The 13,953-nt window shown below is 47.5% G+C and overlaps 1 protein-coding gene across 8 annotated transcripts in view; it reads right to left on the reverse strand.

Annotated features, from left to right (window-relative positions):
• The window catches only part of NSF (N-ethylmaleimide sensitive factor, vesicle fusing ATPase), a 105,651-nt gene that overhangs the window by 13,828 nt on the left and 77,870 nt on the right, over positions 1-13,953 (reverse strand). For all 8 annotated transcript variants that reach the window (XR_014212799.1, XR_014212800.1, XM_082194835.1 and 5 more), the window contains exons 13-17: positions 11,240-11,335; positions 10,956-11,112; positions 9,360-9,493; positions 7,069-7,135; positions 4,371-4,450 (exon numbers count right to left, since the gene is read on the reverse strand). Coding sequence is in view for 6 of the 8 variants with exons in the window: in XM_082194835.1 (XP_082050961.1) it covers positions 4,371-4,450; positions 7,069-7,135; positions 9,360-9,493; positions 10,956-11,112; positions 11,240-11,335 (534 nt within the window). In the remaining 2 variants the exon portion in view is untranslated. The remainder of the gene's footprint in view (positions 1-4,370; positions 4,451-7,068; positions 7,136-9,359; positions 9,494-10,955; positions 11,113-11,239; positions 11,336-13,953) is intronic.

A 13,953-nucleotide genomic window follows, 5' to 3' on the forward strand; every position in this document is an offset into this window, starting at 1 on the left:
GAGTATTATTCTTAATCATCATTTGCAGAACTTTTATACAGCCCTTCGTCTGGACATAAAAAATACAAATACAAAATCACAAAGAACTCGGTAGAACGCAGTACTACCTTCTGTACGTACTGGGTTAAAGAGGATCAAATTAGTTGCGACAGGGCTGGAAGAAATTGGCTCCCCCCACCCCAACCTGCTTTCCCCTCCCCCCTTTTTTAAAAGTATCTTCAAATTAGAGAGTTTGCTTTTCAAGTGATTGGACAGGAAGTGGCCTGGGGCAAGCTGGAACACTTTCTAGTTTGGAATATATACCGATTTAAAAATCCAAGGCAGCATTACCCTAAATATAACAAATCTAGCTGCACAAAAACAATAACTTTTACAGTTGCATCTACTCTGTGGGGAAAACTGTGGGGAAAGTGATGGCAGCTAAGGTTAACACGGACTGTTCAAGCTTATGTTGAAAGGAGAACAGGTGACTTTATTTATTGTTGGTGGTCTTATGAAGAGGCCAAAAAGTACTGGAAATAATTCTGAGGAGCAACGCTTCATATTACTGTGGCAGCTAAATTACTATAAGTACTGGCGGAATAAATAAACAGAAATGATGTATTAAAGAGGGACCTAGGAGCGTTGAGCCAATTAACATGTCCCATCTGGGTTCATCAAAGAGCATGTAGCACAAATGGTTTTGAAACACGAGTGGAAACACCAGGGGGGGTGGAATACCATAGTTGATCATCCTTTTCCTTCATTATAGCATGCTTTAGCTTCTTTTTTTGCTTTTGGCATTTCCAATATGGGTTTCTAGATTTCACAGGGGTCTCAACGTCCAATAAAATTCCGAACAGGATTACAAGTTCGTCGGCAGCGTCTATGCGCTGAATGCTGAGGCCGGCGTTTCAACCGGGAAACAGCTTCTGCAGAACTTCAGATGTCCTGGCAACAGCTTATTTTAAACACACAGGTCTAGAGAGCATCGCTTTTTCAGACGCAGAAGCCCGCAAGTCTCTTGCAAAGGACTGCAGGGTCACTTTAACTGCAAGGACCGCAGCAGAATTTAAAGTGAGCGGCCCTGCGGAAAGGAAGCAGTTAAAGGCCGGACCTAACACAGTTTTTGTTTAGTTTTCCAAAGATGCATGCAAATGCAGCTTTGCGGGCGTGGGGGGGGCGGACGACGATGACGACACCCTTAGCATCTCCAAGGTCCTTAGATGGACTGTCGCTGCGCTAAAACTTTGGAGTAACGCAAGGACGCCAATCCTCGTTTCTTCCCTCTGCCTCCCTGCGGAAATCGTGCAGGGGAAAAACTGGGGAAGAAGTCTTAAGGAGGCCTTTCTAGGGAGCACGCCCCCCCCAAAAAAAGAGTCCACCGGACTTCTTATAACACTGACCAAATTGTCTGTCCAGCTTAAGGACGGCTTTGGGGGGAGTTGGGAAGGGGGTGGGGAGAGATACCGCAAGGGGCTTTCACCCTCCGAGCCCAATTGTTAGCTTTTTCAGAGGAACCAGCAGGGAACCACATGTGAAACCTCCATGGGGTTCCCGAGCGTCGAATGCCTTGTGTGACTCTGCATGTAGATGAAGCGAGCCTCTGGGTTTGGCGAGATGTTGCTGCTCCCGTTCTCAGAGAAGCCTTTTTCTCTCTGGCTTGGCTCCCCGCTGAGACAACGCTTTTCAGTCTCCTCTCCCTCTCTCTCTTCTCTCCCCCCCCCAAACAACCATTCCTCCCCTCCACAATCTCTTCCCCTCGCAAAAAACCCAGGGAAACCTGACTGAAATAAAAGAGCAGGGAGAAAGAAAGAGTTTTATTTGATTCCCTTTCATTTCATAACAGCTTTGAAACAAAAAAAACATTTTAAAAAAAACAACCCAAATTGGTCACGTTTTAAATTCTCCTTGGACTATTTATATCATGTTCGTGTCGTATGTCGTATTCTCGCCTTATATCGTAACACTTTGCAGGTTAGGGGAAGCGGGACAGAATATGGCGTTGTCAGGTTCCCAAAATGGCTTTGCACCAAATGTTTGCAAAGCTGAAGAATCCCAGGAAGTCTGGGTACTTTGCAAGCGGCAATACAGTGGTACCTCTGGTTACGAACTTAATTCGTTCCAGAGGTCCGTTCTTAACCTGAACCTGTTCTTAACCTGAAGTACCACTTTAGCTAGTGGGGCCTCCCACTGCCGTCACCGCGCAATTTCCATTCTCTCTCTCTTTTTAAAATAATTTTTATTAAAGATTTTCATGAACTACAAAGAACGTGCAACGTCTCTTGCTTTTTTTTCTTTACAAAAACATTGCATACAGTCAAACCTCGGTTGTTGAACATAATCTCACACGATTCACGTTCTCATCCTGAGGTAAAGTTCTCAATCCGAGGTACTACTTCCGGGCTAGTGGAGTCTGTAAGCCGAATTGTTTGTAACCTGAGGTGTTTGTAACCCGAGGCACCACCGTATTCCTAATGAGTTCTGTGGGAGCAACAAAACAGTTTCTGGAAGGAAAAGAATCTGATTTCATCCCTGTGAGAGAAGTGTGTGTGGGGGGGGGGGTATTTATAGGAAGCTGTAAGGCAGACAGGCTGCACGACTGGCAAGCAACGTGGAATAATAAAACCCAGCCGCTGCATACAGAACCATCTCACATCTCTTGGTACGTGAATTGTGGAAGCAGTCACGCCACAAACTAGGCTTTTTTTTATTTATTCAGCTGGTTTCAGCTGCTTACCGAACAAAAATACCGCATGAAAACCTCCACACGGGAGCTTCACCAATGACGTGTGGGGAGGTGCCTGGACAAGTGTGCCACCGTGTGGAATAATATACATTTAATTATCTGTCACACCACTACCTCAACCCTTCCCTTCAAGGGGCTCAGAGGTGCCTATGTGGGGTTATCCCCATGGTCTCCAGAGGTCAAGCAATTAATGCAAATATGGCCGTTCCTGCTCCGATTGGGTTCCTTTTGCACAAACACCTTTCTGCCTGAAAGAGGCAAAGGTGAAGAGGCTGTCTGATGTCTTTGATAAGTTTACACACACACACACACACACACACACACACACACACCCTGCAGGAATCAGCCTTAGAGAATCCAAATTCTGTAGGTTCGCTGGCAACATAATACAGTGGTACCTCGGGCTACAGACACTTCAGGTTACAGACACTTCAGGTTACAGACTCCGCTAACCCAGAAATAGTACCTCGGGTTAAGAACTTTGCTTCAGGATGAGAACAGAAATCGTGCTCCGGCAGCGCAGCGGCAGCAGGAGGCCCCATTAGCTAAAGTAGTACCTCAGGTTAAGAACAGTTTCCGGTTAAGAACTGACCTCCAGAACGAATTAAGTTCTTAACCCAAGGTACCACTGTAATAATAATACAGTCATACCTTGGGTTATAGACACTTCAGGTTGCGTTTTTCGGGTTACGGACTGCCGAAATACAAAAGTACCGGAATGGGTTACTTTCGAGCTTCGGCGGCTGCACATGCGCAGAAGCGCTAGATCCGCTTTGTGCATGCGCAGAAGCGCCGAATCGCAACCCTTGCGTGTGCAGACGCGCCGCTGCGGGCTGCGGATGCTGTGGGTTGAGAACGTGCATCCCGCACAGATCACATTTGCTACGCGAGCGTCCACTGTAATAAGCAAATCAGACTTTGATCTAGAAACTTTGAGTAGCTTACAATCCACGAGGAAGGGCTGTATTCACTGTGATTTGGCAGCTTTGTGGTAGTAAAAGTAAAGGGATCGACTGAGAATTCGACTGAGATCCACTTCCTGCAGAAGACTTCACAATATTATTATTATTAATAATAATTTATTTATACTCCTCCCATCTGGCTGGGGTTCCAGAATATTAAGTGGCTCACAAAAGAATACAGTATTAAAAGCACAATAAACCATCAAACATTAAAAACTTCCCTAAACGGGGCTGCCTTCAAATGTCTTTTAAAAGTAAGATAGTTGCTTATTGCCTTGACATCTGATGGGAGGGCGTTCCACAGGGCGGGTGCCACTACCGAGAAGGCCCTCTGCCTGGTTCCCTGTAACTTGGCTTCTCGCAGCGAGGGAACCACCAGAAGGCCCTTGGAGATGGACCTCAGTGTCCGGGCTGAACAATGGGGGTGGAAACGCTCTTTCAGGTATACTGGACCGAGGCTGTTTAAGGCTTTAAAGTCAGAAAGACCTGCCCACCCAGCCCGGGAAGGTTTCCCTCATACTGCACAGCCCTCCTGTGCTCAAGGAGAGAAACACACGGTCCACCACAACAGAACGTATCAAAACCGATAGGCATTTGTGATAGGCTTTCCCATTGGCCTTCAATGAGTGCCCAACGCAGTTTGCAAACATTCCGCTCTGCTGCAAGAAATGGAGACTTACATGAGGGGGCGCTTTCTTCAGCAACACCAGAAGAGCCTGTAACACCAGGTTGGAGAACCGTGGGCCAATCGGAACGTAATCTGAAAGAGGAAAGGGGACAAGGTCACTCGCTGAGCTCCAACCAAGTTCAGTTGTGGCTCTGTTTCAAATGTTGGTGTCTGGGTTGGTCTGCTAAGCGCCATACACTCTTTTCAGGTCTGGGTGGGGCCTGCAGGGACGTAAGGCAGGCATTTGGCTTAGACGCTGTCCCCCAGCTCTGGGTAGCCCAAAGGGAAGGGGCTGTGGAGACAGAAGCAGGGCTGGAAAAACTTGCAGTCCTCCTGATGTTGTTGGACATAAGGAGGGCCACAGGTTTCTTTCTGCACGTGGTATAGAGGGAAGAGAGGGGCAGATGGGGCTCATCAACCTGGGAAAGCAGCCCATCGAGAAGAAGAACTCTGATCCTTTTTCTAATATATATCCACACACACACACACACACACACACACACAAACAATTTTTTTTACCAACCACCAAAACACAAACAGTGAAATCCCCCAGGCGGCTGATACATTGGGTATACAATATTCAATAATATACATATTCAATAATATTCAACAACATATTCAGATTACCCATATGTACACTTCTATATACTTTAACACTCCTCCTTCCACAAAGTTTATTCAACTTTTAACATTTTAACTGCCCCAAATTGTTCAAACCTACTCAAATAACCCAATATCTTCTCAAACCAATCCTCCTCTTTCTCACTGACCTTAAACCCTTTCGTTCTATGTTATCTTCACAGTTAGGTAGAGAACTCTGATCCTAAAACTCTGCTGCCTTTGGTTGGGCTAAGAAAAGGCTAAGGAATAAACCAGCACTTCCCAAACTTGGGTCTCCAGCTCTTTTTCGGACTACAATTCCCATCATCCCTGACCACTGGTCCTGCTGGCTAGGGATGATGGGAGTTGTAGTCCAAAAAACAGCAGCAGCAGCTGGAGAGCCATGTTTGGGAAACACTGGAGTAAACCCTACACAAATCCAGAGTGGGGTCCCTAAGATGGTTGGATGGCGCCTTCCGGCAACTCCGGCAGCCAAGCTGGTGCCAAAGTATTGCCCTGTTTTCCTTTGGACCACATCGGCGAGGCCAAGAGGTCTTGTCATCTGGGCAGCCTGGGATCTCCATAAAAGCTGCTCAGGCTTGCGCCCTGGGGAGGTCACATGGGTGCTGTTAAGACAGCGGTTTGACTTCGCCCCTGGAGGTGCACTCCATCGTTTCTCGAGACGGACGGATGCCAACGACAACACTCTCCATTAGTGCCAACCAGCATGGCTGCCGGTCACAGAAGATGGGAGTGCAAAACTCTATGGAGGGTTACTGGTTCTCTAGCTAAAGGTAAAGGGACCCTTGACCATTAGGTTCAGTCGTGGCCGACTCTGGGGTTGCGGCGCTCATCTCGCTTTATTGGCCGAGGGAGCCGGCATACAGCTTCCGTGTCATGTGGCCACCATGACTAAGCCGCTTCTGGCGAACGAGAGCGGCGCACGGAAACGCCCTTTACCTTCCCGCCAGAGCAGTACCTATTTATCTACTTGCACTTTGACATGCTTTCGAACTGCTAGGGTGGCAGGAGCAGGGACCAGGCAACGGGAGCTCACCCCGTCGCGGGGATTAGAACCGCCGACCTTCTGATCAGCAAGTCCTAGGCTCAGTGGTTTAACCCACAGTGCCACCTGCACCTGCCACTGGTTCTCTAGCCCTGCTATAAAGGATTCCATGTCAGATTTGACCACTGTAATTCCGGGCTTGACTACTGTAATTCGCGCTACGCGGGGCTGCCCTTGAAGCTGTCCCAGAAACTCCAGCGGATGCAGAATGCTGCAGCGAGGCTCCTCACGGGGTCTCTGCCCTGGGAGCATATTCACCCAGTGCTTTTCAAGCTGCCCTGGCTCCCGGTGGAGTACAGGGTCAGATTTAAGGTGCTGCTTTTGACCTTTAAAACCCTTCACGGCCTAGGACCCTCGTACCTACGGGACCGCCTCTCCCGGTATGCCCCACGGATGACCTTAAGGTCCACATATAGCAACACCCTAGAGGTCCCGGGCCCTAAGAAAGTTAGATTAGCCTCAACCAGAGCCAGGGCCTTCTCAACATTGGCACCGGTCTGGTGGAACGCTCTGTCTCATGAGACCAGGGCCCTGTGGGATCTGATTTCTTTGCGCAGGGCCTGTAAGACAGAGTTGTTCCACCTGGCCTTTGGCTTAGAATCAGTTTGATTCCCTCCCCCTCTTTCATTTTCCTTTCTCCTCCTGTGAAGAGGCTGCATCCTAATGTTTTAATGTTGTATTTTAATCTTTTTTAATTGTATTTTAATCAACTTGCTTTTATTATTGGTTGTTAGCCGCCCTGAGCCCAGTCTTGGCTGGGGAGGGTGGGGTATAAATAAAAAATTATTTTTATTTTATTTTTATTATTATTATTAGCCCAAGCAAATAAGAGACTGGCTCTTGCCTATGCACAGAGGGCCTTCAATGTTCTTCCCTGGTCTTTGCTTCAGCCTGCCCTCAGCAACCACCTACTTGAGTCAGGTTCAGGTGTTCCAGTAACAAGAGCCCTAGGATTGGGGAAAAGGCTACAGAAAGGAAGATCTTGCCTCAGAAAAATGCCTCATGCCAGACCCCTCACAGTCATCCCATCTTCCACCTCTCTCACCTAGGAGTCTTTCAATGTCGTCCACCACAACGCAGCTGAGCTGAGACTTGTAAGCATCGTCAAAGATCTGTTTTTCGGAAAGCGAAAAGTTATTTTTTTTTACCTCTTAGCTACAATGACTGTACTTTAAGGGGGGGAGCCAAATTAAATCCTTAGTTGCGAACACATGATTTGATTTATTTATTTGCTTTGAAGGAACAGACAAAAGCCAAATGCACGGTTGGCGTCCATACAAAACGCAGCGTATTTTAAGGCTGCGGAAAAAAATTTCTTAGAATGCGAGACAAATTCCAGGAGCAACAACTTGGCAATGGTTACTGTCCCTGAACAGGCACAGTCAAGCCTGAAGAACAGGTGTTTTGAAGTCTTTTTCTAAAAACACGGAGATTAATGAAGAAATATCATGCACATTATATATTGCCAGCAATTTTGCTCTCCTCCTCTGGAGAGGTTGTTAGATGTTTGGAATTCTTGAAAGGAAATGCCCCCGTTTTTCGGAAAAACCAAGCCGCCTCTCTGCTTGTCCGTATTCAGTTCTTTCAAACTACCTCCACCCCAGTGCAGATCCTGGTGAAAAGCAATTTAAAAAGCAACAATTTCCCGACATTTGGAAGGCCGTATAATTAACTGTGGCTCAGATGTCTCTGGGGAATACGCGCTTTCTAGAGATGGAATAATATTTAGGATTCTCAAGTCAATCTTTTCTTTGCCCTATGTATTCATCCCATTAGGGGATGTTTGCTTCATCTTAACTCTCTTTCTGTGAGGGTTCCACATAAATACAGACAGACTGCATTTATTTCCTTCTTAAGCCAGGGAAATGGAAGGTATCTTCCTTTTGATTTACTGAATTTTTTCATTCTTTGTTCGTTCCATTCAACTGAGCAATCGGTTAAGATGATCTTGCTCACTGTCTATACTTGACAAAGCCACTTCCGCCTTAGGAAGGTGGGGTCAGCCCTGCACGATTGGGGGGGTTTCCCGCCTGCGCCACTGCCCAGGCAACCAAGCCAATTGCTCTGGGGGTGTGGCCTGCTTGATTTAAGCAGGATGCAGTGGGAATCTCACCCTTTTCCGTGCTTCCAGCTGCTCCGGTTTTCCCACCCTCCCGCCCTTTAGGTTATTTCATCTCTTGACCTTGCTATGGACTGTGGTTGGTCGCCATTGAGGGGCCTGGTAGGACTTTTTCCACTTGGCAAATTGGCTCCGCCACTGGGTTTTCGCCTAAAAAGCTAAAGGTAAAGGGACCCCTGACCATTAGGTCCAGTTGTGGCCGACTCTGGGGTTGCGGCGCACATCTCACTTTACTGGCTGAGGGAGTCAGCGTACAGCTTCCGGGGCATGTGGCCAGCATGACTAATCTGCTTCTGGCGAACCAGAGCAGCGTACGGAAACACTGTTTACCTTCCCCCCGGAGCGGTACCTATTTGTCTACTTGCACTTTGACGTGCTTTTGAACTGCTAGGTTGGCAGGAGCAGAGACCGAGCAGCGGGAGCTCACCCCGTCACGGGGATTTGAACTGCCGACCCTCTGATCGGCAAGTCCTAGGCTCTGTGGTTTAACCCACAGTGCCACCCACGTAGCAAATTGTCACAACTTTGTAAGGTTTGGCAGTCAGGCATTGGAATATTGCTGGAGAAGAGAGGAAGGGGGGTAGTGCCATCACCTCCCCCGCACATTGAAGGGTATTCCGTTAAAGCAGTGTTTCTCAACCTGTGGGTCCCCAGATGTTGTTGGACTATAACTCCCATCATTCCTAGCCAGAATGACCATTGGTCAGGGATGATGGGAGTTGTAGTCTGACAACATCTGGGGACCACAGGTTGAGAACCACTGTGTTAAAGGATTCTGGGGGTGTGGCCCTGTCCAAAGCCTGGGGAGGCTAGGGTCTAAGGCACGACCCCTATTGGTGACCCTGGGGGAGCTCCTAGTTAATGTGCATCAGCAGGACTCCCCCTACTGGTGGTTAACCCTTCACGGACTCCGCGCAGACAGGCAAGAGTCAGATATAGTCGGTTAGGTCCAATGCCTAAGCCAATACCGCTCACAATCTGTAACCAATAAAGTTGTGGCCTTTTTTAGCCCATTAACCTAAAAATACTGGTGTTGAGTGTCTTTATTCAACCTTGGGGGGGGGGTTGGGACCTTGCCACGCAACTTTCTATAGTTTGTGGCATCATTTTATAAATTTGAAAGTAGCAGAGGACATCGACGGAGTAGTAGGGAAACAGACACAATGCCCGTGACATCAAACAAAAAATGTGGCATGGAAGGGATTCGCAAAATATACCTTCTTCATTGCCTGGCATTTGGCAGTTTCTGAAAAGCCGATCATCTTATCTGGAGAGCAGATCTTGATAAATGGGAAGTTAGATTCTTCTGCAATCTTTGCAGCCAAGGCCGTCTTTCCGCTGTGTGGGGGACCTGTAAGGATCACAGAACAGACAGAATTGAGTAAGAGGTAACAGCAAATTCAGCATGTCCGGGCTGAAACCATCCAATCTCACTTGGAAAAGATGCCCATTCATTTCCACAGTTTGTTTGTTTGTCTGTTTTTTTACTGTTATGTCATGGATCTAGAACAGGGGTCAGCAAACTTTTTCAGCAGGGGGCCAGTCCACTATCTCTCAGAGCTTGTGGGGGGCTGGACTATATATTTTTTTTGGAGGGGGAATGAATGAATTCCTATGCCCCACAAATAACCCAGAGATGCATTTTAAATAAAAGCACACATGCTACTCATGTAAAAACACCAGATAGGCCCCACAAATAACCCAGAGATGCATTTTAAATAAAAGGGCACATATTCATGTAAAAACATGCTGATTCCCAGACCGTCTGTGGGCTGGATTTAGAAGGCGATTGGGCTGGATCCGGCCCCCGGGCCTTAGTTTGCCTACCCATGATCTAGAATATTGCATAGCCTGAATTGCAACTCAAATTATTCTGCCCATTGAGCAGTGTTGCAGTTCTGAATGTGCAGTTCTGAGCGGCCTTGAAGATGGGTACTCACAGCAGAGCAAGGATTCTGCTCTGCGTGCCTCACATCCCATTGGCCAAAGAAACATGGCAATGGTGGTCAGAACTAAGAATGGTTTGCATTAACCATCACTAAGCAACCAATCTACAGTTTGTGCTCTCAGTTGCACAAAAGACAAATCATGGTTCAGAGCTACACCCAGATTCATGAATTCAAGGTTGTAGGAGTCTGTGGCAGTGGAGCAATGGCTTTACTTGAAGCCATACATCCCACTAAACCATAGTTAGTCCGAATCATGGTTTGCAAAGTCATTTCAAACCACGGTTTCTGATTTTGGTTTGCTGGCTGATTACATACCACATCCTGTCAATTGAAATCACATCAATCAGCTTCCTTATCATGGTCTGACGTGATGTCTGACTTGAGCCATGGCAAGTTATCAGTGAGGGAATCAGTGACAGAACAGTGCTTTTTGCTTTGTTTTGCTTTTGTTGTCCCCTAAAAAGGTAAAAGGTAAAGGACCCCTGACGGTTAAGTTCAGTCACAGATGACTCTGGGTTGTGGCGCTCATATCGCTTTACAGGCCGAGGGAGCTGGCGTTTGTCCGCAGACAGTTTTTCCGGGTCATGTGGCCAGCAGGACTAAGCCGCTTCTGGCGAACCTGAGCAGCACACGGAAGCGCCGTTTACCTTCCCGCCAGAGTGGTACCTATTTATCTACTTGCACTTTGATGTGCTTTCGAACTGCTAGGTGGGCAGGAGCAGGAACCGAGCAATGGGAGCTCACCCCATTGCGAGGATTCGAACCGCCGACCTTCTGATCAGCAAGCCCTAGGCTCTGTGGTTTCACCCACAGGTTCTCCAGTCTTGATCTGGCTGAGAAGACAATGTGGAGAAGGAAACCAACCTTCCAAAAGGACGCTGACCAACGGGGTTCGGTCACTGTTTTTGGCCTGCTGAACAAGCAGCTCTCCATCATCCAGCACCCGAGTGACAGGATCACCCCATTTCATGATCCCATTCATGATGTAGCTTGCATAATCCTCCTGATTGGTCCCAAATGCCTACAGGTTGAAGAAAGGGAGATGGTGCAAAATCAGGAAGTCATTGTCTGTTCATTCTAGCCTGCCTCTGGTCTTCCACAGAGGGGAGCAACACAAATGTCTGCGGGATTAAAAGGGGTTCACTCACCGGCTTGATGTCATTTTCCAGAGAAGTTAAGAAGTCTCCCCTTGTCACTTGCAGGCACTCTGCCTTCTCCATGTCAACTTCCACTTTGGTGGTGGCCTAATCACAAGAGGAGATGGTATGTTAGTGAGGCAGCCAGCAGGAAACAGAAGCGTTTTTATTAGGAATCATAGGTACCGAGATCCCAAAGGACCAGGAAAGACTATTGGCGTATGCGACAGCAGCCGCACAGATGTTACTAGCCCAGAGATGGAAAGAAGACACAATCCCGACCAGGGAAGAATGGCAAACCAAGTTGATGGACTATGCTGAAATGGCAAAATTAACTGGAAAGCTCAGGACCCAAGAGGACAAGAACTTCAAAAAAGAATGAGGGAAATTTTATAATTTGCTTAGGAGATCATTGTAAGCAGATGGAACCATCAGCAGGATTTTAAACTCACTGGTAAGGTAACAAAGACTATGGATAACTCGGATGGATAAAATATGTGGATAATATGTGGATTGATATGCAGGTGTGAATGCTGGCATTAGGACCCATGGAGGGGGTGGGGGGGAAAGTCCAGAGATTGAGGGGAATCTCTTTATATGGAGCTATAATGGTACTTGTTACAAATTTGTATTCGTAAAACCGAATAAAAAATATTTCCAAAAAGAGAGAGAGCCAGCTGGAGGCACATGCTCACAGAGAAAGCTGCTGAGGTCATGAGGCGAGACTTTGGAAGCCCTGCAAAAATCTAAAGAGCCTCAGCTTCCGTCGAAACAGAAGGGTGAAATGTGTTTAGATCTTTTTGAGGATAAAAAGAAGCTTGGAAGAAGAATTGCACGGGTCTTTCCCCTTCCTATCTCTCTTTTCATCCTAGCTGATCATATTTTGCTGATCCACTCTAATGATGAGAACCAGTCAAGATGGCTGCTTTGAATCATCGGCCTGAGCTCTATGGTCTTCCAGGTGTTGCTGGACGGCAACTCCCATAATCCCCTGGTCCTTTGCTATGCTGGCTGGGGCGGAAGAGGGTTGTGCCCAACAGCATCTGAAGGTGCACATGTTCCCCATTCCTGGCCTTCTTTTCTGTGTTGCTCTTACACAACAGGGGCATTTGTGTACAGCAGCCTTTCTCGACCTGTGGGTCCCCAGATGTTGTTGAACCACAACTCCCATCACCCCTAGCTAGCAAGGCCAGAGCTCAGGGATGATGGGAGTTGTAGTCCAACAACATCTGGGGACCCACAGGTTGAGAAGCGCTGGTGTACAGTCTTCACGTGGTTCCTGTTGAGGATGTGAGCAGGTCAGCAAACCTGCAGAGGGTAACTAGCTTGGTAATGCAAACCCGAAGGGCTTTTTTTTGGGGGGGGGTTGGGATGTTAGTGGAGCCAAGGGTCTGGACCCCATCGCCACCAAATCTTTAGGGTGCCTTTTCAAGCCAGTAACTGGCCACAGCACTCTTCCCCCTCCTGAAATCACTGCACAACATTAAAACTTTTACACCAACGCCTGCCTGTTCCAGGGTACATTCCTGGCCCCACACCTGTGGCAAGCTAACAAAAAATAATAATATAAGCATTTCAACACTCTTCAATAGCAAACCCTTATTTTGCATGTTCCAGCTAATCTCTAACCTTCTCACTCTGACATTTCGCAGCCTGCATCACTCATTTCCTATTAAAGGCACAGTGACCTTTACAACTTAAAAAAAAAAGGGGGGGACGGGGGAAGAGAAACACCAACTACATCCCATCTTGAAATCTCAGCTCCGGGAGCTGAACAGCAACACAGGCACACGACACATATGCTTAACTTTTCTGCACAACTGTGCACAGAAAGAGGCCTCTGTGCAGATCTATAGGTTCAGTACATGCAAGAAGCAATGAGTCTTCTGTTGAAAGCCTAAGTTGTGTCTCACGTAATCTTTGTCCCTCCTTAGAGCTGCAGAGAAAAAGTGTGTGGCAATGTCTTAAGAAAGTTTAGACACCAACAGTGGGATGGGGAAGGGTTCCCAGTACAGTCATACTTTGGTTGATGAGCAGAATGCGTTCCCGGAGTCTGTTCGACTCCCTGGAACTGTTCAAAAACCAAGGCGTGCCCGACGTTCAGCTTCCAAAAATCGTTCGAAAACCGAAATGTTTGGCAACTAAACCGTTCGTCAACCAAGGTATGACTGTATTCAGTGACTGGAGAGGTGCAAACCAACTCCCCACCTCTGAATCCTTCCCCTTTATTACTTTCTCGTTCCTTTTTTACTTTAATCTTTCTGTTACTTTTCCTTTTTTTGCATTGCTTTTGTTGTCCCCTAAAAAGGTTGTCCCCTGACAGTTAAGTCCAGTTGCAGACGACTCTGGGTTGTGCTGCTCATCTCGCTTTACAGGCCAAGGGAGCCGGCGTTTGTCCGCAGACAGTTTTTCTAGGTCATGTGGCCAGTATGACTAAGCCGCTTCTGGAGCAACAGAACACCGAAACCAGAGCAGCGAACGGAAATGCCATTTACCTTCCCGCCGGTGCGGTATCTATTTATCTACTTGCACTGGCATGCTTTCGAACTACTAGTATGGCAGGAGCTGGGAACGAGCAATGGGAGCTCACCCCGTCGCGGGGATTTGAACCGCCAACCTTCTAATCGGCAAGTCTTAGGCTCTGTGGTTTAGACCACAGCACCACCCGCGTTCCTACTTGTTGTCCCCTACTCTGGGTTAATGAGGAGACTGTGCACAATTGAAGG

Source organism: Podarcis vaucheri (genome assembly GCF_965113315.1).
Source record: "Podarcis vaucheri genome assembly, chromosome: 13".
NCBI classification, from domain to species: domain Eukaryota; kingdom Metazoa; phylum Chordata; class Lepidosauria; order Squamata; family Lacertidae; genus Podarcis; species Podarcis vaucheri.